Consider the following 24662-nt stretch of genomic DNA (forward strand, 5'->3'; position numbering starts at 1 on the left):
ATGATGTGAAGCTGGGAAGGTTTATTAGTAATAGTGCAGATGTGGCAGCCCTGCAAGAGGATCTGAATAAGCTAGATAGATGAGCAAATGAATTGTGGTGTAGGTTTAATACAGCAAAATGTAAGGTCTTGAGGTTTGGGAAACATCGATGAGACACTGCATACTCTATGGGAGGAGTTACACTGGAGGAAGTAGGGGAGACAAGATCTGAGGTTGATGATTGATAGAAACCTGAAATTTAGGGGACATATTACAAAGGTGGTGAAGGTAACACAGAGGATTGCTGCAATAATGAGAAGGATGCTGACCTGTGGAGATAAAACAATTATCATTCCGTTGTATAAGACTGATCAGACCACGTTTGGACTATTGTTCTCAGATTTGGTTCCCAGGATTTGAAGAGAATAAATTAACTGTGGAAAGGGTACAAAGGTGGATAACATAGATGGTTTCAGCACTGTACAATGATAGTTATGAGGATTGGCTGAGTGAATGGGGACTGCAGAATTTGGTGGATAGAAGGAGGGGTGATATGATTAGGATTTTTAAACTGTTGAGAGGTGGTTACCGGGTTGACACTGGGGAGTTCTTTCGCTTGGTTGAACGGTGGGAAGGAGTGATGACAAGAGGCCATCCCTGGAAGTTACGAAAGGAAACTGTAAGCAAGAGGGTGAGGAGTCATTTCTTTGCATGGAGAGTGGTTGAACCATGGAATGCATTGCCTGATGGAGTGGTGAGAGTGAGAACGGTCAATGAGTTTAAGGAGTGGTATGATAGACTTTGTGTTTCTTAGGAGGGGGGGGCCTCCCTTCGATGATCTTGATAGACTTTGTGTTTCTTAGAAGGACCTCCCATGATGAGTCTTTTGACTCCATGGAGGCTGAATAATAATAGTAAACATACATAAATTGATCACTGAATACCTCAACGTCTTCTGCAGCAGTTACAATTCTACCACTTTCATCCCTTAACTTCATCTTTCCCTGATCATTCTTCCTTCTACCTGCCAAACATCTGAAAAAAACTCTAGGGTTTTTTTTAGCCTGATTTGCCAATTTCTGCTCATATTCTACTTTTGTTTTTCTTACTAAATGAGGCGCTCTCCTGGCTTGTTCTTTATATTCTTCATGTGACTGATAACCATTATTCATCTGGTACTTCGTCCAAAGTACTTTCTTTTTCCAGATTTCATGCTTAAGCTCCACATTCATCCATTTTACACCTACCCTATTCAGCATTTTGGCCTTTGGGATACTTTTGTACCTTGATGCTGTTATGTATTTCTTTGTAAGTTCCCATGCATCATTTATTTCCTTATCGCTCAACTCCTCATTACATATTATAGATCGAAGTTGTCTCCTAAGCTTGTCATAATCCACCAGCCTTATAATTCCACATATATCCTTTCCTTTGCAAAAGTCTGCATTGTTATATCTTATTTATAAGATGTAAAAAAAAATCTGATATTGCACAATTTGGGCCATCAGTGGGCAGATAACATGCAATATACAGCCTTCCCTCTTAAGTTGACTTAAGAGGGAAGTTGACTTAAGAACACCACAAGAAGTGCCATCACTTCTTGTGGTGTTGCTTGTTTCCACAAATGGACTCTGAACACAAGTATTTCTGCTGAAAAAGGATATTCTTGGGGGAAATGCCAACTAGACCCAGTTGGTGGCCGATCAGTAAAAATCGCTCAGTAAAAAAAAAAAACAACATTATCACCCTGCTTATTGGTGGACTGAAGTGGATATTCTCATGTTTGGCCTCCAGAACATGGATTAGTTTTTGTCCCCCCCTCTCTTCTGTATGCAGTATGAGTGTAACCCTTCATAGGTATGCCAAACATAATTAGACCCAAATCCTCCCTCATTTTGTGGATAAATCGAGTGCCTAGAGGCTAGCACCAAATAGTACACAAGTCTGAACCTAAGTCATGAGCAGGAGACTTCCTGGTCAATTGGCACATAATCTTACTGCCACATATGCTGCCAGATCATGCTTGAAGAGGAGTCTGATTAGTGGTGTATGGGAGGCACTGCTGATGCCTTTTTTGACAAGGAGACTAGTTACTCCTGTATGGGTGTTATGTCCAAGAGTATATCCTCTTATTGCATGTCCCTGCTCTATCTTTTCACCATATTCATAATCAGCAATGACACATACAACAAACAGTGCTGGTGTCTGCAGTGAAATTTGTCTCAAAATCCGTTTCTACAAATAAGACAATTAAATCAAAATACTCAAAACATAGTCTCTACAGGAAAATAAAACGTGTTCTGATATATTGTGAATACATCATCCTGTAAAGGGCAATTTTTGGAAGATGGAAGTAGAAAGTGATCCATCTTGGCTCTATTAGATATTGAATTACCTGAAAGGAAATTTTGTTTCTTTTCTAATGTGAATTTAGTTCAGTGATGGTGATTGTTGATTTCTTGTAAAAATGAAGTTGTGGCTCTGTGTTCCTGATCCTAATTTACCAGGAAGTCTCCTGCCTCATTACTTAGGTTGAGGCTTGTGTACTATTCGGTGCTTGCCTATAGTACCTGATTTATCCACAAAATATCGGAGGATTTGGGTTTAATTATGTTTGGCATACCTATGAAGGGTTACTCTCACTACTGCATGCAAAAATGTCATCTGCAAATGCCACGCTGCAAATATGTCATCTATGTATCATAGCTGAATAGATGGTTTAGGGTATTCATAAAATTCATTTAATATTTTATTTTTAAAACTGCAATTTGATTTGACTGTTTTTTATTTAATGATACCTATATTTATTTATTTTTACTAGGTATGCTTGATACCAGTTTCAGCTCATGGTACAAATCCTGCAAGTGCTCAAATGGCAGGAATGATTGTGCAGGCTATAAATATTGATAAATATGGCAATGTAGACATCGGACACCTGAAAACTAAGGTTGATTTTTTTAAACTCTTTTTAATTATGGAATTTTGTATTAAACTGAGTAGTATTTTATTTTATATTTAAGAGTTTACAAGGAAAAGTAATCATTTAGGTTTATAAAAATTGATTAACCAAGAACCTAGAACAGGAGTGTGAATATTCAAGCATGACAATCATCATCAAATAATTTGGAATGTCACTTTTCTGCTCTTCACCCATAATTGGAGAGATAATCATGAGAACAGTTTAACTGCAATTTAGCCTCATGATCACACTAATATTATTATTATTATTCATGCCTCCATGGAGTCAAAAGACTCATCGTGAGAGGTCCTTCCTAAGAACATAGTCTGTCAAGATTCATCTTGACAGACTTTATGTTAATATTTTATTTTTATTTATTAATATAATTTTATTAATATATTTTTTGGTTAATATTTTAACCAAACTATGTATACAGAGAGATCATTATGACATGGTTTGGATACTCTTATGGTTATTTTATTGCATAATTTTTCTGCAATCAAAGGGTAACAGTATTTGCCTTCTAAGTGTATAATTGATAAACTCTACAAATATAGAATTTATTCATATTCTAGTACATTTCAGCCAATGTTGCATGGACAACATCAGGGAGAGAAGGGAAGATCAGTTAACTATGTTAACTCTGTTATCATGAATAAAGGAAGAAGATTAGTGGCATTGGATAGCCTTATCCTCTCCAAAGATTATTGGAATCAGTGAAACATAGTTGACTGTTAACTCTCAAGATGAGCTAATGCACTAATAGAGTTCAAAAAACTCATTGGATAGTTTCTGTAATTAAAAATTAAATAACCTAATCAATTTAAAAAATGGACAGTTAATGGAAGTCACTTCCCAAAGTGACTGCCATTAACTGTCCATTTTTTTAAATTGATTAGGTTATTTAATTTTTTGTTATAGGTAAGCAAGGAATGGATGATCTTTGAGCCGAGTGATGTATGGAGATTCAGTGATTCATGGTGTGTGTGGAATACAATGTTAGAGGAATGTTTTTCCTGGAGGAACACCAGATCTATGGCAATGAAATGATGGAATGACAGAAATTGTAGTACAAATTATCAGAGAGGTAAGGTAAATTGGGTAGTGAAAAATTTTATGGTTAATGGCATGAACTGTGCGGTAGAAAACTGCAAGAGGAAAGATACTGAGTGTATTGCCCAGATATGATAATATAGAATTGAAGAGGAAGCAGCAGCAATAAATGACATAACAAGAATGAATCAGAAGATGCCTTGAATATGTGGAAGCTTTGAGTACATTTGAGGATGGAAGAGAGCTGCATGCAATAGATTGACTGCATTTGAACTTGGAAGGGCATAGGCATCTGGAGAGATGGTTACTCTATGTTCAAGTTAGTGTTGAAACTTTTCTGCCAAATATTTTAGAATGATCAGTTTGACAAGAACAAAGTGAGTAATCACTGTGGAACATTTTAACTGGAGCTGCATAAATTAGGCAGGGGGAACAGCATATAGCAGTAAAGGAATGAAATTTCTGGAATTCGTGAGGGACAAATTTTCTTGGGCAACTTGTAGTCGAGTGAACATGAGCATCAAAAGGATTCAGTCCTTGTATCGGAGTATCTGATTGTATAACTGAGATGTCATTCTTGTCCCCATTGACTGCTAGAGACAAGTTGGCTCCAATTGGCCTGTAACATTTGAGAATTTGGAGGTTTAGACCTAGACACAGGGTTTCTCAGTGCTTCCAAAGTTCTAAACCTTGGCACTCTTCCTAGAATAGCCAAGTATCTTCAATTAACAAAACCCTTAGTCTCCCAATTTAGATCAAATTTCATCAGTTCTTTTCATCTTGATTATGGAAGAGAGATAAGGAGAGGGGTGGAGGACAGATACACGAAGAATATAAGAAGCAGGCCAGGCAAAACTGGAATATGAGAAGAGATTGGCAAAATATAGAATAAGAGATTGGCACTAAGATCCAAAGAAAATCCTAGGGAATTTTTTAGCTATGTGGCCAGTAGTCGGAGAAATGATTGTGGAAGAATGACATTGCAGGATAAAAATGGGAATAGAGTGACTGATGAAGAGGACCTAGTCGGGTTGTTCAATGAGCACTTTATTGGAGTATTTCATCCTGGAGGAGGTTTTAATACTAGAGGGATAGGGCAGGTTCAGGGTTTAGAGGTGCAAGAGGAGAGTGTGTTCCAAATACTGAGTACTCTGGATACAAGTAAAGCTGTTGGACTGGATGGTATTTCACCACAGGTTTTGAGAGAATGTGCTAAAGAACTTGCAGTTCCGTTGACCTGGCTTTTCAATAAAAGTCTGGCTGTGGGAAAGGTACCCAGGGAATGGAAGGAAGGTAAGATAGCGCCACTGCATAAGGGCGGTAGCAGATTGGCAGTGTCTAATTATAGGCCTGTTTGTGTGTCATCAGTAGTTAAGGTCTTGGAGAAATTAGTGAGGGACTATATACAGCGTTGGGCAGATGAGGGTAATGTTATCTGTGAGAATCAACATGGATTTGTTAAGGGGCACTCTTGCTTTAGTAATATGATTGCCCTTTATAATAAAGTGACAAGAGCAGTTGATGAGGGAAAGGCATATACTGCTATTTTTTTGGGATTTTGCAAAGGCATTGGACAGGGTGCCACATGATAAGCTGATAATGAAGTTGCAGCACATGGGTTTAAATGTCGGGTTAGGCAAATGGATTCAGGATTGGCTGACTGATAGGTATCAGAGAGTTGTGTATGGTGGGTCAATATCAAGGAAGCAAAAGGTTTACAAGTGGGGTTCCAAAGGGCTTGGTACTGGGACCTGCATTGTTCAACCTTTATATCAATGATATTGTCAATGGATTGCAAGGAGACACTCAGTTGTTTGTGGATGATGTGAAGGTGGGAAGGGTTATCAGTAATAGTGCAGATGTGGCAGCCCTGCAAGAGGATTTGAATAAAGTAGACAGATGGGCACATGAATGTGGGGTGTCGGTTCAATGCAGCAAAATGTAAAGTCTTGAGGTTTGGGACACATTGATGGGACGCTGCATTCTCTATTGGAGGAGCTGTACTGAAGGAGGTAAGCGAGCCATGAGATCTGGGGTTGATGATTGATAGAAAACTGAAATTTAGGGAGCATATTGCAAAGGTGGTGAGGGTAACTCAGAGGATTACTGCAATACTGAGAAAGGAAGCTGACCTGCAGAGATAAGAGTTATCATTCCGTTGTATAAGACCCTGATCAGACCACACTTAGACTATTGCTCTCAGATTTGGTCCCCCAGGATTTGAAGGGGATAAATTTCCTGTGGAAAGGGTTCAGAGGCAGATAACAAAGATGGTTTCAGGACTGTACAATATGAGTTATGAGGATTGACTGAGGTAATGTGGACTGCAGAGTTTGGTGGATAGAAGGAGAGGTGATATGATCGAGACTTTTAAACTGTCGAGAGGCAGTTACAGGGTAGACATTGGAGAGTTCTTTCACTTGGTGGAACGGCAGGAAAGAGCGATGACAAGGGGCCATCCCTGGAAGTTACAAAAGGAGACTGTGCCCAAGAGGGTGAGGAGTGGTTTCTTTGCATGGAGGGTGGTTGAACTTTGAAATGCATTGCCTGAGAGTGTGGCTGGAGCGAGAACGGTCAATGAGTTCAAGGAGTGGTATGATAAACTTTGTTTCCTAAAAATGACTTGCCACGATGAGTCTTTTGACTCCATGGAGGCCCGGATAATAATAATAATAATCTCATGAGATGGTAAACTTAGGAAACATTAGACTTCTCTGAGATGCTAACTCAGGCTGAGATGATAAAGAACAGTATGCTGATATATTCTCTTTTTTTGGAAGATCTTAGATCAGACATGCCTGATCTAAGTGATTTGTGGACTTTGAATTGGACAACTTATAAATGTTTTAACACATACAAACATATTTTTATTTTATACCAGCTTATGGATTACTAGCTGCAAAAGACTATTGGCCACAATGAGAATGTAAGTGATTCTGATGTAACTCAGAACAACAGCTCAATCATTTGATGTATTCATCTCATTCATGTATGAATTTATGCTTAAGTTTTTTTATCTGAATTTTATTCTGCAAAGATAATGTATTATAATTCTGTAAATAGTTAAATTAGCCACTAAACTCTGCATGGATTGATATATAATATTTATTCATTGGAAACATTTTTAACTGTTATTGAAGTTCAGAAATTGTAATATTGGATGACTTTGGGAATGAAGTTTAGAGGGCATATTGCAAACAGAGCCAAAACAGCACATGAGATTATGTGGTTATTGAAGAACACCTAATAAATAGGGATAGAAAGGTTATTGTTCTCCTATATAAGGCTTTATATAGAATGCTTGAATTATTATTATTATTCAGGCTTCCAAGGAGTCAAAAGACTCATCGAGGGAGGTCCTTCCTAAGACATAAAGTCTGTCAAGACTCATCGAAGGGAGGTCCCCCCCTGAGAAACACAAAGTTTATCATACCACTCTTTAAAGTCACTGACCGTTCTCGCTCCCACCACTCCATCAGGCAATGCATTCCACGGCTCAACCACCCTCCACACAGAGAAACCACTCCTTACCCTCTTGCTCACAGTTTCCTTTCGTAACTTCCAGGGATGGCCTCTTGTCATCACTCCTTCCCGCTGATCAACCAAGCGAAAGAACTCCCCAGTGTCAACCTTGTAACCACCTCTCAACAGTTTAAAAGTCTCAATCATATCACCTCTCCTTCTTCTATCCGCCAAACTCTGGAGTCCACATTCTCTCAGCCGATCCTCATAACTATCCTTGTACAGTCCTGAAACCATCTTTGTCATCCGTCTTTGTATCCTTTCCACAGTTAATTTATCCCCTTCAAATCCTGGGGACCAAATCTGAGAACAATAGTCCAAGTGTGGTCTGATCAGAGACTTATACAACGGTACAACGGAATGATAACCCTCTTATCTCTGCAGGTCAGTGTCCTTCTCATAATAGCAGCAATCCTCTGTGTTACCTTCACCACCTTTGCAATATGTCCCCTAAACTTCAGGTTTCTATCAATCATCCACCCCAGATCTCTTGTCTCCCCTACTTCCTCCAGTATAACTCCTCCCATAGAGTATGCAGCATCCCATCGATGTTTCCCAAACCTCAAGACCTTACATTTTGCTGCATTAAACCGACACCCCCATTCATTTGCCCATCTATCTAGCTTATTTAAATCCTCTTGCAGGGCTACCACATCTGCGCTATTACTAATAATCCTTCCCAGCTTCGCATCACCCGCAAACAACTGAATATCCCCCTGCAATCCACTGGCTATGTCATTGATATAAAGATTTTCTTTGGATCTTAGGGCCAATCTCCTCTCAATAGGAATTATAAATTGTCTTAATTTCCCAGTTAAACAATATAGGTCCTAGTACTGAGCCCTGTGGGACCCCACTTGTAACCCTCTGCCTCCTGGAAACTGCTCCACCATACACAACTCTCTGATACCTATCAGACAGCCAATCCTGAATCCAGTTGACCAATCTGACATCCAGACCCATGTGCTGCAACTTAAATATCAGCTTATCATGTGGCACCCTGTCAAATGCCTTCGCCAAGTCTAAGAAAATTGCAGTATATGCCTTTCCCTCATCTAATGCTCTTGTAACTTTATTATAAAAGGCTAGCATATTGCTAAAACAAGGGCGTCCTTTCACAAATCCATGTTGATTCTCACAGATAACATTACCCTCATCTGCCCAATGCTGTACACGGTCCCTCACTACTTTCTCCAAGATCTTAACAACTACTGATGATACACAGACTGGCCTATAATTAGACACTTCCAGTCTGTTACCACCCTTATGCAATGGCACTATCTTACCTTCCTTCCATTCCCTGGGCACCTTTGCCAAAGCCAGACTTTCATTGTAAAGCCACGTTAAAGGTATTGTCAATTCGCTAGCACATTCTCTCAAAACTCGTGGCGAAATACCATCCAGTCCCACAGCTTTACTGACATCCAGAGTACTCAGTATCTGAAACACACTCTCCTCCTGTACCTCCAGACCTTGTGCCAGTCCTATCCCTCTAGCATTAAAACTGACTCCTCTAGGATGAAATACTCCAATAAAGTGTTCATTGAACAATTCCACTATGTCCTCTGCATCAGTCACTCTATTCCCATTTTTATCCCACAATATCATTCTTCCACAGTCATTTCTCCTCCTACTGGCCACATAGCTAAAAAATTCCCTAGGATTTTCTTTGGATCTTAGGGCCAATCTCCTCTCAATAGGAATTATAAATTGTCTTAATTTCCCAGTTATCCTTAAAAGTGTATTTTAAATCATAAGCTTTTTTTTAAAGTAGTAGTTGTTCAACTTTCTATCAGTTATTCCTTTAAAAAAAAAAGTAAGTTAAAATTACATAAGTTATAATATAATTGAAGTTTTGCTTTTAATTATATTTTAGTTGGAGCAGTTTAAGAACAGAGTTGCATGCCTTATGATAACTTATCCATCCACAAATGGAATTTTTGAAGAAGGAATCAAGTATGATACTTTTACTTATAACTATTGTATAGCACTCAAATTTCATCTTACTGCTTGATAATGATTTCTCTCCTGTTTAATATCCTCACAAGATGCTGATTAATAATTATAATCTAACTCAGAATTCTTAGTTTTATTTACATGATCATGAATGGGCATTTTGGCAGATACTTCATATCATCAAAGACAGTAGAACTAGGGTTTATGCAAAAACTGACTTTTGATAAAAATGTTTTTCGAATTCCAGTATTTCCAAAAAAAAAAATGGATTTCAAATTTTTACAAAATAAAAAAACATAATTAAAACAGTAAAAAAAAAGGTATTCTTATTTTAAAATTTTCTAGTTTATTTAATATTTATGGAACTACAAAAATATAACAAAATAAACTAAAATAAAAAAAATACCAAACTAACTAATATCCGTACAAAATATAAGTTATAAATTTTTATTTCATTTAGTATTTTTCTTCAGGAAATATGATTTCAAAAAACATAAAATGAATGATTACTTAATCTTGTTCTTATTCTAGATACAAAATTGCCTGAAATAGAAAATGCTCTCACTGGCTACTGAACTTGGTTTTATCATTTTCAGGGTATCAAATAAATCTAAATTCTTTGTTCTTTTTTTGGTTGCTTTAAATACTGAAAATTATTATTATTATTATTGGATGCTAGAGAGCCATAAGTTGTGTAGTGTAAGAAAGAGCTCCAGAAAAATAAGTTCTATTTTAAATAATAATTGGCAGTATTTTAGAGTTTCATTATTTATTTTTGAGAATGAAGTGTGTCTGAGTTATTTTTGGTGTGAATTCTATCAGAATTATTAGTCTAAATTGCCATTTTAAATATCAAACAATGCTGATCAAGAGGTCAACCACGCAGGCGTCGACTAGTGCTACTAGGCGAATGCCTCGAAAGTCAAGTAGCATTGGCAACATAGACTTTTCAAAACTGATTCGATGTTCTGAGTGCGATATGTATTCATGGCAGAATGTAAGAGATGTCTTTGTGGAGAGGGAGAGAATGAGCGAAAGATGAAAGTATGGATTTGTCGTAAGTGCAATATACTGTTGTACCACGATACACAGAATGCGAAACTGACTGAAAAGATCAATAGTGTACATGAAAGAAAAGGAAATGAAAGGTAGAGCGATAGAGAGGCTGACAGAGTGAAAGAATGCAGGAATGTAGAAGTGAAAGTTATGGAAAATGTTTCAAAAACGGAAATGAAATGAAAGCAAGAGAAACTGAGGGAGTGAAAGAATTCAAAGATGTAAAAGCGAAAGTTCTGGAAAACGGAAGTGAAACGAAAGTTGGAGAAATTGAAGGAGTGAAAGAATGCAAAGATGTACAAGCAAAAATTAGTGATAAGGGGATGAAAGAAAGTATGAATGAGGAAAAGTAAGTGCAGCCGAACGAGAGGCAGCGAGATAGAGAGTGAAATTGTTGGAATGCAAGATTTATTGAGACAGATATTGGAAATGAAGAATATGTTGAGTGATGTTAGGCTTCTAGTGGAAGTTAATGAAAGTATGCAAGAAAACAGAATGAAAGAACAAAGAGTAAAAGAAGTGATGAGTGATTCCAGGATAGCTGTATATTCTATCCTAGAATATATGCTATCCAGGTGGGAGAATGAGTATGATAATTAAGGCATTGGACATGAAGAAATGAGCGAGAGTGTTAGTTGTGATTGTAGGGACAAATGATCTAACTGGACAAAAGGAGGAGGTGAGGACAAATATCAGGAGACTATTGAGAAGAGTGAAAGATAACAGTGTAGTAGGAAAGATTGTCGGTGTGTTACCCAGGTATGATGATGAGTTGTGACAGAGAGCCCAAAAGGAGGAGGTGAGGACAAATATCAGGAAACTGTTGAGAAAAGTGAAAGATAACAGTCAGAACCGGCGCAAGGATCTTTGCTGCCTGCATGCAATTTCTATCTAAGCGCCCCTGCAATGATCTTGGCGTGTGTGGTTCTTTTACGATAATAAAAATTTTAATTATTTGAAATTTTTTAAATAAGTTTTGACAGAACAGCCACATGTTGGTTTGCTAAATGTAATGAACCAGGGGTGTTGACTAGGCAGGATAATCTTTAAGAATCCGAATATTCAAAAAATTCTCAAAAGTTAAAGCAAATTTTGATCACTTTAATCGTTAAATATAATGATACAGGGATTATAGTCTTCTCACCGACCCGAATAGCTAACAAAATTAAAATGAATTTTAATTAAAGTTAAAGTTATTTGAACTAAAGTTTAAAAAAATTCTTGCATTTTACAAGTTACTAAATTCTTAGTAACTTGTAAAAATTTTTTAATAATTTTTATAAGTGGAACTATCTTTTAGGAAAATAAAAGAAACTCAAGATAGATGAGAAAATAAAAGAATTCAGAAATAATTAGAACATTTAATATAAGCATTCAAAAAATAACATCTTTACAGAATAACAGAAAATAAATTTAATTACATAAATATACTTGAAATATTTTTTATTAAAATTGAATGTTTTTGATTTCATATTTACAAAATTAGAAATAATGGTCTTAACTTCTAATTCCGCACATATATCATTTTCAATAGCTATTAAAGCTAAACTAACAAGCCTTTTTTGTGACATACTTGTTCTTAAGTAGGTTTTAATCAATTTCAACTTGGAAAAGGAACGTTCACCGCTCGCTACACTAACGGGTAAGGTTAATAGTATTCTTAAAGCAATTGAAAAGTTAGGGAAAGATAAATTATTGGACACAATAAAATTAAGAATATCGAAAGGGTTTTGAATATTTAAATTATCCTTCCGAAAAATATCCCGGAAAGCACATAACTCGCCATATAGTTCTATTGCATTTACATCTTTATTGTTGCTGTCCTTCAAGAGAATCTCTAAATCATCACAATTTTTTCTTAAATCTTCGTTATTAATTTGTAATAATCTATACAAGAAATTGAAATCATCATAATGTTTTTAGTTGTTCAAAACGTCCTATTAACGAACACATTGCAACATCTAGAAGTATAAAACACATTCGCTCTAAATTTATTTTCTGGCGATTGTGGCGTTTCATCATGATGCTCGTTATCAAATTGTCGTGTCTTTCGTCGTCGAACTTCCGTACCAGTTTTAAATTCTTGTTCTCCATCTGCCTCTTCACTCAGTTCTTTTGCCGTTTTTAGAACTTCTTTAAAATTTGTATCTGATCGATACTCTTGTAAGAATATTTTTAAGTTTTCGACAGATTCTAAAGCAAGTGTAATGTTCATGTTTTTGTCTTGAAGCATTTTACTCACAGGGTTTATTCTGTTAAGTAAATCATGCCAAGTTATAAGAGAGCAAATTAATTTATATTCCTTTATTTTAGCACATACTGTTTGTGCTTCATGCTGAGTTTCTTTATTAAAATTTTCATTATTTAAAATTTCAAAACGTGCATCATAAATTTCTCCTAACTGATATCGTAGACGGCGGATTGCATTAATTTTACTTTCCCATCGTGTTTCCGATGGCTGTTTAAATATTAATTTTTTTACGAACTTTAAAAGGATTGCCCAACGTCTGTAAGAGAATGAAAAGAAATTTTGCATTTCTTGAATAATTGCAAAGAAACTAATTGTATCTGCATTCACTTTGGCTGCATCGTTAATGATTAAATTTAGAGTATGAGCAGCACATGGCATGTAAAAAAAAAAAAGCCAGAGGATTTTTGTTCAAAACCAAATTTTGGAGCCCATATTTTTTCCCTTTCATATTTTCCCCATTGTCATACCCTTGACCTCGCATGTCTTCAATGGGAATGTTCCATTTTTCCAGTTGTTCCATTATTGTTGCACATAAACCACATCCTGTGGAATCTGATATATCTGCAAAACCTAAAAGGTTTCCCTGATCTTGACAATTCCATTGTCACAGGAAACAAAGCAAATAATAATGGTCATTTGTTCTGTTTTACTTGAATCAGGTGTGCAGTCTAAAATTATGGAATAATATTTAGATTTTCGAATTGATAATAAAATTGTATCCCTGATTGTGTTACTTAAAGTTTCAAATATTTCATTTTGACTGTCTTTACTCAAATAGTGTACTCTATTATTTCGTTGTAGGGCCCTTTCAATATGATTTTCCATAACAGGATCAAACTTTGGGATCAAACTTTGCAAACAGTTTGACTAATTTTAAAAAATTGCCGTTATTCCTTTTATATAATTTATCAGATGATCCCCAAAAAGCTAAATTTTGGCTACCAAGGAATTTTATAATTTCAATCAAGCGTTCTAAAACACTCTTCCAATGTTTTCCATTTCATACATGCTTTGAGTCTGGCAATCAATAATAGTTTTGTGTTTTAAATTTTTATCAAGTTCCTTCCATTTTAAGAAATTTTTCATGCGAGTTAAACTAGTCTCATGTCTATGCAAAGTTGTACTTCAGAATTGTACTTGTCAGAGCTCTGTGAGGAGAAGGGAGTGGAGTTTCTGGATGTATGGCATGTGTTTGAGGGAAGAGTGAAATTATATAGGTGTGATGGATTGCATTTAAATGGCTTTGGTGTGAGTGTGCTGGAGAAAGATGTTGCTGGATGAAAGTATAGTGTGTGATGCGTGCCAGAGATCAGAAGGAAGAGATGAAGAGAAAAATCAGGAGAGTGGTACTGAAGAGACAGCAGTGCTTGGCAGTGGAAACAGTAGTGGCGTGAGAGAGGAAAAGAGAATGGGAATACAAGAGGAACAGGGAAACGAGGGAGATCAGCTGGAGAGGGAGACATGGCATAGAGAGAGTTAATGTTGAAAGTGGCAGTGAATGTGTGTGAAGATGGAGTATGTTGAAATGTGGGTGGAGAAGTGGAGACTGAGGAGGTATATGTGGTAAGCGGTAATAATGGTGATTTGGCAGATGTAGTGGGGAAATCGCAACCAACATATGGCTTGAATAGGAATGGCTATAGACCTTAAAATGAACTGTTGTGTTTGTTTACAAGTGCCAGATGTATCAGAAATAAAAGGGATGAAATGGTTTCGGTGATTGAGTTTATTCGCCCCAAATCATTGGAATAAGTGAAACATGGTTGAATGAAAATGATATCATAATAGGAATGGAAGGGTACAGTATTTTTCGTGAGGATAGAAAGGGCAGGAAGGGAGGGGAAGTGCTGCTGATGATAGGGGAATTAAGTCCACATAAGGTGGATATGAAAGGGGGAAATAGTGGCAATGGTGTGGTGTAATGTGGAGATTAAGAGGAAGACATATTTAGTTGGATGTTGCTATAGGCATGGGAATGTGGAAGGTGGTGATGAAGAAATGTGTAAACAACTTGTATTAGTGAACAAAGGAAGGGTAATTATTATGGATTTTAATTATGACGGTATAGATTGGAATGAAGAGATAGCATTTGGAAATAAGGAAAGTGGTTTTCTTGAGTTCTTGAGAGATAACTATCTCAGGCAGCATGTAAAGAAAGGCACGTGAGGATCAAGAGTTCTAGATCTCATAATTTCATTAGAGGATGTAATTGTTAGAGGGGTTTCACATTTTCCTTTAGTTGGTGAAAGTGATCATGAAGTAATCACCTGTGTTGTGGCTAGTCACATGCAGGCTTTTGCAAGGAACGGATATATGTGGAATTATGGTGATTATGATAAGATTAGGAGACAACTTCAAGCTATAACATGGAATGAGAAGTTGAGTGGTAAGGAAATAAATGCTACATGGAAATTGACAAAGAAATACATAACAGCATCAATGTACGAACGTATCCCAAAGGCCAAAATGCTGAATAAGGTTGGTGTAAAATGAATGAATGTGGAGCTTAAGCATGAAATCCTGAAAAAGAAAGTACTTTGGATGAAGTACAAGGTGAATAATGGTAATCAGTCACATGAAGAATTAAATAAATCCACTGCAAGTCTGCAAGATTCCCTGACTAAATTGAATAACTGTTGTAATAGATATAGTATGAAGGTCAGCATTAAAAAGACAAAGACAATGAAAATAGGCAGAAACATTGAAAATATCAACTGCATTGTGAATGGAGAACCTATAGAGCAAGTAAAACATTTCAGCTACACAGGCACAATTTTTAGTGAAGATGGTAAATTAAATTTGGAAATAGACAACAGAATGAACAAAGCTGGTATGGTAGGCAGTCAACTGAATAAATTTATATTGAATAAGAGAGAAATTAGCCAAAACACTAAATTAACTGTATATAAGACAGTATTCAAGCCAACTTTAACTTATGGATCTGAGATCTGTGTCAGAAGTAAAACACTTGACCAAAAACTAGAGACTACAGATACAAGAGTCCTGAGAAAGATTAGGGGCATAAACAGATGGCATCAATGGCAATATCATATTAAAAATGAGGATATCAGGCTTGCCACTGTCAGCATCCAGGAATGTGTTAGCAGAGCTAATCTCTGGTGGTACAGTCACTTAAATCGAATGGGAGAGGAAAGATTAGCAAAACAAGCGTTCTCTACCAGGTTGGTAGGAAAAAGACCCAGAGGAAGACCAAGATATAGGTGGATTGATACAGTAAAAAGTGCCTTAGAAGATAGAAATATAAGATCTGATAATGTTGGAGTCTTGACAGGTAACAGTCTGATTTGGAGGAAAATTGTAGATAGGAAGTTAGTAATGATGTAATTTTTTCATGTAGTACTATCATATCAGGAATTTGATTATACGATTAAGACTTTTAATCTGTTTAGGGGTAGTTACTAGAACTTCCCAGCATCAAAGATTGATGCTGGGGTAGTGCTTTCATATAGTAGAACAAGAGGAAAGAACAAGGACAAGGGACTGTCTCTGGAAGCTATGAATGGAAGTGGTGAGGAAGAGGGAAAGGAGTGGCTGGACTGGAATATATTGCCAGATAGGATAGTGAGAGAGAGCTGGAACAGTGAAGGAGTTTACAGAATGGTGTGATACCATTTTGTTTGAAATGGCCCTCCCATGATTAATCTTATGACTCCATGGAAGCCCTGAATAATATTGAACAAGTTAACATAATCAGCTATCTTCCAATATCGCACCATGTAATTGAATCAGTTGATTGACTAAATCCTCAGTTCTCTAACAAATTGGTTTCCAGAATGATTGAATAATTGAGAGATTACTGTAGAGTTTTGTTGAACACAATCCAGGAAATTTGAAACCTGATATTTGTATAGGAATGAATGATTTGAAAGATAGCATCTACAGAATGAGAGAGTATGTGAGAGTTACTGGAAGATATAATAATAAAAAAAAGATTGGGAGAGTCAAGATTTCATGTCCATTGCAGTGTTATGATAGCAAACAAGTTCAGGTGTGGGCTCTGTAGGAGAATGTACAGGTTGACTTATATAATGAAAGATGGTCTCCACTTGAATGGATTTGAAGGTATTGATACCTTATAAGCATGCCTCTGACTGGAGAAAATGTTTACTAATGCCTAGGTGTAGGTCATTTTCATTACCCAGTAAAACACCACTGCTCTGCATACTAGCAACCTAAAGTGCCTATCATAGTTTGGTGATATTTAGAGCAAATTTTTAAAAGGAGCCAAAAAATTATCTAAGATTGGAAAACAGTATGAAAGGTAAAAACCAAATGTAAAAAAGGTGTGATCTATAGTACATGATTTGAGACATCTGCAACTTCCACCTTGCTTACTGGTGTAGTGTTTCCCAATGTGTGGTATGCATATCCTCAAGGCTATGTGAGAAGGTCTTTAGAGTGTATGAGGCACTCATATGTGCCACTATTTTAAAGAATTTTATTAATTTTTTTTTAAACACATATTTTATTATTATTCAGGCCTCCATGGAGTCCAAAGACTCATTGCGGGAGGTCCTTCCTAAGAAACAGTCTATCAAGACTCACTGCAGGAGGTCCCGCCTAGGAAACAAATTCTATCATACCACTCCTTAAACTTATTGACTGTTCTCTCTTACCACTCTATCAGGCAATGCATTCCACGGTTCAACCACCATCCATGCAAAGAAATCACTCCTCACCCTCTTGCTCACAGCTTCCTTTCATAACTTCCAGGGATGGCCCCTTGTCATCACTCCTTCCTGCTGTTCAAACAAGCAAAAGAACTCTCAAGTGTCAACCCTGTAACCACCTCTCAACAGTTTAAAAGTCTCAATCATATCACCTCTCCTTCTTCTACCCACCAAACTCTGCAGTCAATATTCGCTCAGCCGATTCTTATAACTAACAATGTACAGTCCTGAAACCATCTTTGTCCTCTGTCTCTGTACCCTTTCCACAGTTAATTTATTCCCTTCAAATCCTGGGGACCAAATCTGAGAACAGGCTGATCAGGGTCTTATAGAACGGAATGATAACTCTTTTATCCCTGCAGGTCAGCATCCTTCTCATTATTGCAGCAATCCTGTGTTACCTTCACTGCCTTTGCAATATGTCCCCTGAATTTCAGGTTTCTATCAAATTTTCTATCAATCATCAACCCCAGATCTCTTGTCTCCCCTACTTCCTCCAGTATAGCTCCTCCAATAGAGTATGCAGTGTCCCATCGATGCATCCCAAACCTCAGGACCTTACATTTTGGCCGCATTAAACCCACAACCCATTCATTTGCCCATCTGTCTAGCTTATTCTGGCAGATAAGCTAGCATTCTGCCACACATGGACTATTGTGCCCTGATTTGGTCACCGGGTTTTCAGAAGGATGAAGAGATGTTGGAAAGCGTCCAAAGGCAACTGACTAAGGTAGTTTCTAACCTTTGGAATGTTGAGTATGAGGAAAGATTGAGAAGATGTAATTTGCAGAGTCTGGTGGAGAGGAGAGATATGATAGAGACCTACAAGTTGGTAAGGGGTTGTTATAAAATCAGTGGTGGGGAAGTTCTACAGAGAATAGTGGTAGATCAGTGGAGAACCGGAGGTCATCCCTGGAAACTGTATAAAGAGGGTGTGAATAGGGGAGTGAGAGGCAGGTTTTTTTCGTGCAGAGTTGTGAATGATTGGAATGCCTTGCTGAGAGTGTAGTGTCTGCAAGAAGTTTGAGTGTGTTTAAGACACGGGATGATATGTGTGTGTGATAAAAGGACCTCCCAGATGAGTCTTTGACTCCATGAGGTCTTGGGGTAATAATAATATAAGTGCAGGTCTATTCAACAATTAATTTTTTCAATAACTAAATCTAAAAAGTTTTAAACAAAATGTCTCTTGGCATGTATCATCTGACCTTCATTAGAAGCATGTATGGTTCAAACTTTTTGGATTAAAAGTTTAAATTCAAATTTAAAGCACATAGTCAGAACTCTTTGCTAACTTTCAGATTCATTCATGTCTTAAATTATAACAGTCCTCAACAGTTGTTTCACTAGGTTCTTGCATCTATACATGTTTAATCGTGTTTGTGTCAAGTGTTGATGGCTGTTTTGGTTACATTGCACAGATAATACTCTTACTTTTTTAGCTAGTGTTGTTGGTTATGTAATTAAATCTTGAAGTGTGGTCTGATAATAATTATATGTTTTGTATTTATTATTATTAACATTTGACCTCCATGAAGTCACTCACTGTGTGAGGTACACACTATTGCACACAATGCTCATCCAACCATGTCTTAAACTGATTCAATGTGTCTACACCCATAACACACTTTATATCCAGTGATGACCTCTTGTCTTAGCCCCCCTCTTCCATTCTATGAAAAATCTTATGTCGATGCGATAACAACCTCTGACTAACTTATATATCTCAATCATATCCCTTCTCTTCCTCCTATTCATGAGGCTCTGCAACTTGCATTCTCTCAATCTATCCTCATACTGTACATTCCAAAGACCACTGACCACCTTTGTGAATCTTCTCTGCATCCTTTCCAACATATTCTCATCACTATGAAAACCTGGCAATGAAATCTGTGCACAATAATCCATAGGAGTCATGATCAAGGCCTTATACAATGTTATCATAACCTCTCTATTTCTGCATGTCGGGGTCCTCTGCATCATTGCTATTATCTGATGTGACGTCTTAACAACTTGTGCAATGTGGCCTCTGAATTTCAGGTCCTTGTCCACCATTACTGGAAACTTCCTCTAAAGTTTCTCCCACCAAGTGTGTACTTTGCATCCCATCATTGCTTACCAAATCTCAAAACCTAACACTTTGAACATTCAACTGATAGTCCCACTTACCTGCCCCTTCATACAATCTATATTTCTTAAATCCTGTAATATGGATTGCTGATTCAAAAGGGGATATTTGAAATACACAGTAAAAACAGCAAAGGAAATGAAAAGGAATAGGGCAGCCATGAAAAAGAACATATTGGTGCAACAGGATCACTGTTTGTTTCTGGAAGCTATGAATGAAATGTAATGAAAGTAACGAGTGTGGACCATTAATTTGTTATAATGCTAATATTAAAAAATAAATACCTTGTTTATAATTATTAATTTCTGAATAAAATATATAACTTCTCCTATATCCCTTTACCTCAGAGTGGGACATGCCAATGTTACTAAACTTTAAAAAGGGGTATGCAGGTTCTGAAGTTTGTGAAACATTGATCTTAGAGATAAGCATATATCTATTGTGTGTCAACCAGGTAGCATTTGATGTATAAATGCAACATGGCATCACTACAGTTTTGACTGTTTTGACCTTGCATAGATTCTCCACATCCTAGATAGCATTTGAACTAGGCCTTCCTTCAATGAAGCATCTGTGTTAGTGGCAGCCAATGGAAGGCTTAGTTGGTGCCAGTTCATATGTGATGTCAATATCATTAATATATATATATATATATATATATATTAATGATTTGAAATATTAAACAGAGGATTTGCGATACAAAACGCAATTTATCTTTGCTTTTCACAGAAAAAACATCTTTAGAAAACCAATTAGCAGCCTGCTTAGATCTGGATTCTTGGAATCACATTAGAGATTTAAGTACACACCGTGCATTACAATATCAAAACTTAAACAAACAGAAGCTAATCAGGAAATTCAACTTTCTCAAGTCAAAACAAGAAAGATCTTCCTTAAATAATTGTCATAGCAGACTTAAAAATTTGGTGATTAACAAATCGTCACGTGCTAAGTCCCGATGAAGAGAAAATTCTCGAAAAAGGCCTAAATTTTGTGTTGGCACCAAAATGCATCCCTAAAGAACTACTTTTAACTAAGATGGAGAAGGTAGCTTCGCTACTTCCTACCGCAGACGCGAGTTTACTTCGCATTGAAGCAATTCTTGCAATCAACAAACGCAAAACCTCCTTCTGATAATATATCCCCTAATGAGAGACTTGCAATTAAAAATCTACGGATTAACAAGGACATCGTCATCTTAAAGGCTGATAAGGGGAATGCAACTGTAGTTCTAGATAAAATAGACTACCGAGAAAAAATCTTAGCACTGTTAGATTCAGATAGTTATTCAGAAATTGAGAGAGATCCAACAAGAGAAATACACAATAGAGCCAATAATCTCCTACAAAAGACCACAGAAATTCCACGGAATACATGGCTCTCCATCCGCTCTTTACACCCCCTCATTCCATGGTCTCCCGAAGGTACACAAAGAAAACTATCCACTGAGACCTATAGTAGACAGCATTGACTCACCCACATACAGGTTATCCAAATATTTGGCATCATCGTTAAAAGCTTATGCGGGAAAATCTTCTTATATTAAAAACTCGACAGATTTTGTCTCTAAAATAAAGGACCTAAAACTAAAATCTTCTGACATCATGGTGGGCTTTGACATAGTAGCACTCTTTACCAACATTCCGACACAGGACGTTCTCCATATTTTAGAAAACAAGATTTCAAATAAAATGTTCTCTCTGTTATCTCACTGTGTAAACTCTGGCTATTTTGAATTCGAAGGTAAACTATACAAACAGGTCAAAGGAATGGGAAGCCCCCTCTCTCCTGTGTTAGCCAACATTTTTTTCGAGGACTTTGAAAAAAAGGCAATCTCCTCTTTTACTTTAAAACCAAAAATTTGGCTTAGATATGTAGATGATATATTCCTCATATGGGAGCATGGTACTGAGAATCTTCACAAGTTTCTCGACCACTTAAACAACCGCCATCAAGATATAAAATTGACTATGGAGATTGAAGAAAATAGTTCCATCTGTTTCCTAGATGTTAAACTCACCAAGACGCCTGAATCAATAAAAGTCTCTATATTTAGGAAGCCAACCCACACAGATATTTGCATGCGTCCTCCCATCATCCAGCACAAAAGTTGGGTATTATATCAACTCTAGCGAATCGTGCAAGATCTGTACTATCAGATGAAGAACTGAAAAAGGAACTACAACATCTTAAATGGACCTTTAAAAACAATGGCTACTCTCTTAAAAATATTAACAACCAATTATCCCACCGTCAACGTAGACACAGGACGACTCCAAAGGTCATATCGTCTTGCCATATATCAGCACACTATCCAAAAAGCTGAGTAGAATTCTAAAGAAGTTTAACATAAAAACGTGCTTCTCGACTCTGCCAAAAAAAAGATCACGCTTCAACAACTATAAACTACCTCACAACCTTCTACAATTCCCAGGTGTTTACAAGGTCACTTGTGAATGCGGAAAGCCTTACTATGGGCAGACAGAGAAATCTATCTTACTACGTCTCGAAGAGCACCAGCGCGACATTGCTTATAAAAGAACAAAGCAACTGCTCTGTCAAGCCATGTCCTGTTTTCAATAAACACGAACAACGAAAGCCACCAACATGAAATAAATTGGACTTCAATTTCAAACCTACACATTTGCCATGATGAGGTAGAGCGCCGCATTGTCGAGTCAAAAGAAATCACCTTGGACCCTTTTCATTTGAATAATAATCTTAGCTATAATTTGCCTGACTCTTTCAACTCTACTATCAGATACTGGAGATCGCGTGATTCCACACACGCACAGGTGTACAACAATAGAACTTTAACTTGGACTGTAGTTAAAGCTCATAATAACCGTAATTTACAGTCGAATATTATGGCTTTATAATTGTATAGCTTTAGAGTGTGTCAATGTTAATTTAAGTTTCTTTTAATATCTTTCTATGTTCTTATCGCCTGATGAAGTCATTCTTGACAAAACATGTTGCGTTTTTTCAAATAAATGTCATTGTGTTATAATTCTCGGGTTTAAGTCAGTTAATTTAGAAAAATGAATATATATATATATATATATATATAAATATATATATATATATATATAAATGTGTGAGGTTTGACACAGAAAAAATGATAAATGAGACTGTACCTGTATCTCTTCTTATTTAACAAATTGAGAAAATCAGCTACGATCTCCTTCAAAATAGTTCCCTTGTGAGTTCACACACAGCTGCATATGATACTGCCAATGTTCAAAGCAATTCTGCAGATCATTTTCTGAAAGGCTGTTGAGGATCTCCATCGTTTTTGCTTTCGCATCTTCTACCAACAAAAATGGATTCCATAAGTTAAGGGGATAAAAATCCCTTATTGTTTTTCAGCCAGTAAGCGAAACTAAGATCGAAAACTACGATCTGTAACGTTTCATGCCGACGAACTGTCATCGTATCCAAGCGTAAGTGACCACTTGGTAGTGCCACACCACGGCAACTCGTTGCAAAGGTGGAGCAAGATCCCTCACTGTTCTTGATATTTTCTCATAATGTAAAACACACAGCTCTTAAGAGATGTAGTACTGTTTTACATTATGAGGAGAGGTCACTACCCAGACCGGTTTCAACCTTTTTTGAGGTCTCATCAGTGAGTAGCTAGACCTAGAATATCAGAGTTTAAGTGAAGAAAACTTACATACTTTTGCTATACAATTGACTGAAAGGTGTGTCACTATATTATATTATAACATAGTATATAACTAAGATGAGAAGCCAAATGGCTATTTGTTTCTGGCGAGGTTGATATAAGTTAAGGGGATAAAAATCCCTTATTGTTTTTCAGCCAGTAAGCGAAACTAAACTTTACATTATGAGAAAATATCAAGAACAGTGAGGGATCTTGCTCCACCTTTGCAACGAGTTGCCGTGGTGTGGCACTACCAAGTGGTCACTTACGCTTGGATACGCTGACAGTTCATCGGCATGAAATGTTACAGATCGTAGTTTTCGATCTTAGTTTCGCTTACTGGCTGAAAAACAATAAGGGATTTTTATCCCCTTAACTTATATCAACCTCGCCAGAAACAAATAGCCGTTTGGCTTCTCATCTTAGTTATAAAAAATGAATTCCTTTGAGCATCAATTTGATCTTTGGGAAGAGGCAGAAGTCACAGGGAGCCAAGTCTGGAGAATAGGGTGGGTGCTCAAGGACAGTGATGTTGTGATTAGCTAAAAACTGCTTCACAGACAAAGCATTGTGGACTGGCACATTGTCTTGGTGCAAAATCCAACTGTTTCTCCACAATGCTGTCATTCCTTCTCATGTGTTCATGCAATTTCATCAAGACTTCAAGGTAATACTGCTGATTAACCATCTGGCCGCTGGGAACCCACTCTGCCATTACACTACCCTGGATATCGAAGAAAACAATCAACATGGCTTTGAACTTCGAACGACTCATGCATGCTTTTTTTTGGTCTTGGAGATGTTGCTGACTTCCACTGCATTGATTGTCTCTTGGTTTCCAGATCATATGTAAATATCCAAGTTTCATCACAAGTAATTACCGAATTCGACAAATCTAGTTCATCCTTAATGCATTGCAAAAGGTCCAAACACAGTTCCTTGTGACATTCTTTTTTGTTCATCTGACAACATTTTTGGAACCATTTTTGCACAAGCCTTTTTCATGTTTAATTCTTCTGTTAAAATGTGTTTGAACACTTTCCCTGTCCAAATGAACGTTTTCAGCTACAGTTTGAACACCCATTCTTCTGTCTTTTTGAAATAACATCTCACCCTTTTTTAATGTTGTAATTGCTGTGCGTGGGCGATCATCTTTCATGCTTACTCTGCCTTCTGAAAATCGTTTGTGCCATTCAAAAATTCATGCAAGAGACATGCACTCTTCACCATAAGCCTCAGTCAGTAATTGAAAAGTTTAAATTGCAGATTTCTTCAGTTTCACAAGAAACTTGCTGTTCACTCTTGCACTCCAACTTTTTCTGACCAAGGGTAAGAAAACATCTATATTTGAACATATGTTCACTTGTACTGAGTAAAGCGATGGAGTTGAGCCTCGTCTC

General features: G+C 36.9%; 1 protein-coding gene across 1 annotated transcript in view; it reads left to right on the top strand.

Moving 5' to 3' along the window:
• LOC150095455 (glycine dehydrogenase (decarboxylating), mitochondrial) overlaps positions 1-24662 on the top strand; it is a 649342-nt gene that overhangs the window by 456175 nt on the left and 168505 nt on the right. Inside the window, exons 17-18 of the mRNA XM_090410555.1 lie at positions 2801-2926; positions 9390-9469. Coding sequence (XP_090266681.1) covers positions 2801-2926; positions 9390-9469 — 206 coding nt within the window. The remainder of the gene's footprint in view (positions 1-2800; positions 2927-9389; positions 9470-24662) is intronic.

This window comes from Typopeltis vanoorti, chromosome 20 (genome assembly GCF_054136105.1).
Source record: "Typopeltis vanoorti isolate ZY-2024b chromosome 20, IOZ_Tvanoo_1.0, whole genome shotgun sequence".
NCBI lineage: Eukaryota > Metazoa > Arthropoda > Arachnida > Uropygi > Thelyphonidae > Typopeltis > Typopeltis vanoorti.